The sequence below is a fragment of the Olea europaea genome, chromosome 5, assembly GCF_002742605.1.
Source record: "Olea europaea var. sylvestris chromosome 5, O_europaea_v1, whole genome shotgun sequence".
NCBI lineage: Eukaryota > Viridiplantae > Streptophyta > Magnoliopsida > Lamiales > Oleaceae > Olea > Olea europaea.
The window spans coordinates 9,058,252-9,059,793 of record NC_036241.1 but is presented as its reverse complement, the minus strand read 5'-3'; the positions used below and the strand labels follow the sequence as shown (position 1 = coordinate 9,059,793).

General features: G+C 39.5%; 1 protein-coding gene across 1 annotated transcript in view; it reads right to left on the bottom strand.

Moving 5' to 3' along the window:
* Positions 1–1,066, bottom strand: part of LOC111394212 — a 7,952-nt gene extending 6,886 nt beyond the window's left edge. Inside the window, exon 1 of the mRNA XM_023019975.1 lies at positions 6–1,066. Coding sequence (XP_022875743.1) covers positions 6–616 — 611 coding nt within the window. The 5' untranslated portion in view covers positions 617–1,066. The remainder of the gene's footprint in view (positions 1–5) is intronic.
* Between the last annotated feature and the right edge of the window lie 476 nt (positions 1,067–1,542).

Genomic DNA, 1,542 nt, shown 5'->3' with positions numbered 1-1,542 from the left:
ATGACAACTGAGGTTGTGTCAATGTAGAAATTCCAAATGGGATATCGCTATTGGACCTTCTGTGTGCCTTACGTGGAAGCACACTCTCCACTGCCCTTGATGCACTTCCTCGTGTGAAAGGTGGGGGAGGCAATAACGAATGTGAATTAGCATCCCTCTCCTCCATCGAAATATCACCGGACACTTGGTCCGCCATTGAAGTGGACAATGATTCCCGATAAGGCAAAGGGCTCAAGGGAGGCAAGGAATCGAGCGAGAAAAATGAAGGTTGTGACAAAGATCGCGAGTGTGACTGCCCTGGACTAGGACTAAAATTCTGCTGACCCTGTTGCGAATTCATGTGACCGGTTACTGGGATCTGCGAGTAAGGCGAATTACGGGGCATTGGCGGATGAGAAGGGGGTATCCCGACCCTCTTACTGCTACTCTCAACACCAAAATTAGGGGAGAATTGTCGCATCTGACCACGAAATTGCAGAACGTTCAACTGGGGTATGTCTAGTTGATTTATTGGAACAGATTGCTGTTGTTTAGCAAGAGAAGATGATGATATGCCAACCGAGGTTTGAAGTCTTTGTATAGAATCACCATTAACTTTCTCAGTATCACCACCCATTTGCTCAAAAACTACTCAAACTCACCACTCCATAAGCCCATTTAATTCAAATTCTGGAATTTTCAGTTCAACCCACCCTCAATTCCAAAACGAACATAAAACACAGATGAAACTAATCTTCAAAACACTAAAACCAAAATGATTCAGAAAAATATGATCTTTACAAAACTAAACAAGTAGATTAACAAATAATCAAACTAAGCATTGAGATTTCAAAAAAGAACAAAAAAAAAAAAAGCACTTTTACCGACTAATTTTTTCAAAGGGGTCGAAGCGTGTCAGCAAGAGTTTATCCCACATTTGGCGGTGAAGTGTCCCTATACAGCGGGGAAGATAACAGCAAAGCTGAAACCAAAATCTCCGCTGGAGTGTTTATCCAAGTGATTTTTACTTTCTCTAAAAGTCACTATTTTCTCTCTATATAGGTGCAAGTATTCCATTAAACCTCTACGCTGCTTAGACACAACTGAAATACGCGTGAATTTAATATGAATTTCAATTTCAATCTCAATCTCAATCTCAATCTCAATTTCAATTTCAATTTGAGTTGAATTTGCATTTCGGATGAATTTGAACTTCATTCCGACCACATTTGGCTATTCCCCGCAACTTATGGAGCAATCTCTGCGTGTTTTTGTCCAGAACTCGTTTTTAAGCGCGTTAAAAGAACTCTCTTGATTTTCTTTGCTTTTTTTGGTAGGTGCTGTACAATTGCCATTCGAAAGATGGGCATAAAACGAAACACACGGACGCAGAAAAATATCTCTACTTTGAATTTCTTTCTTGAATTTGAATAGAGGAAAAAATAGCAGCGCAAGTCCCCAATTTATTGCTCTAATAGCATTTTTTCCTCTATTGTTTTACATAGAATACTTTGGTCCTCAATATTACACTTTTATGTATGACTGAAAAAACTGACCCAATCC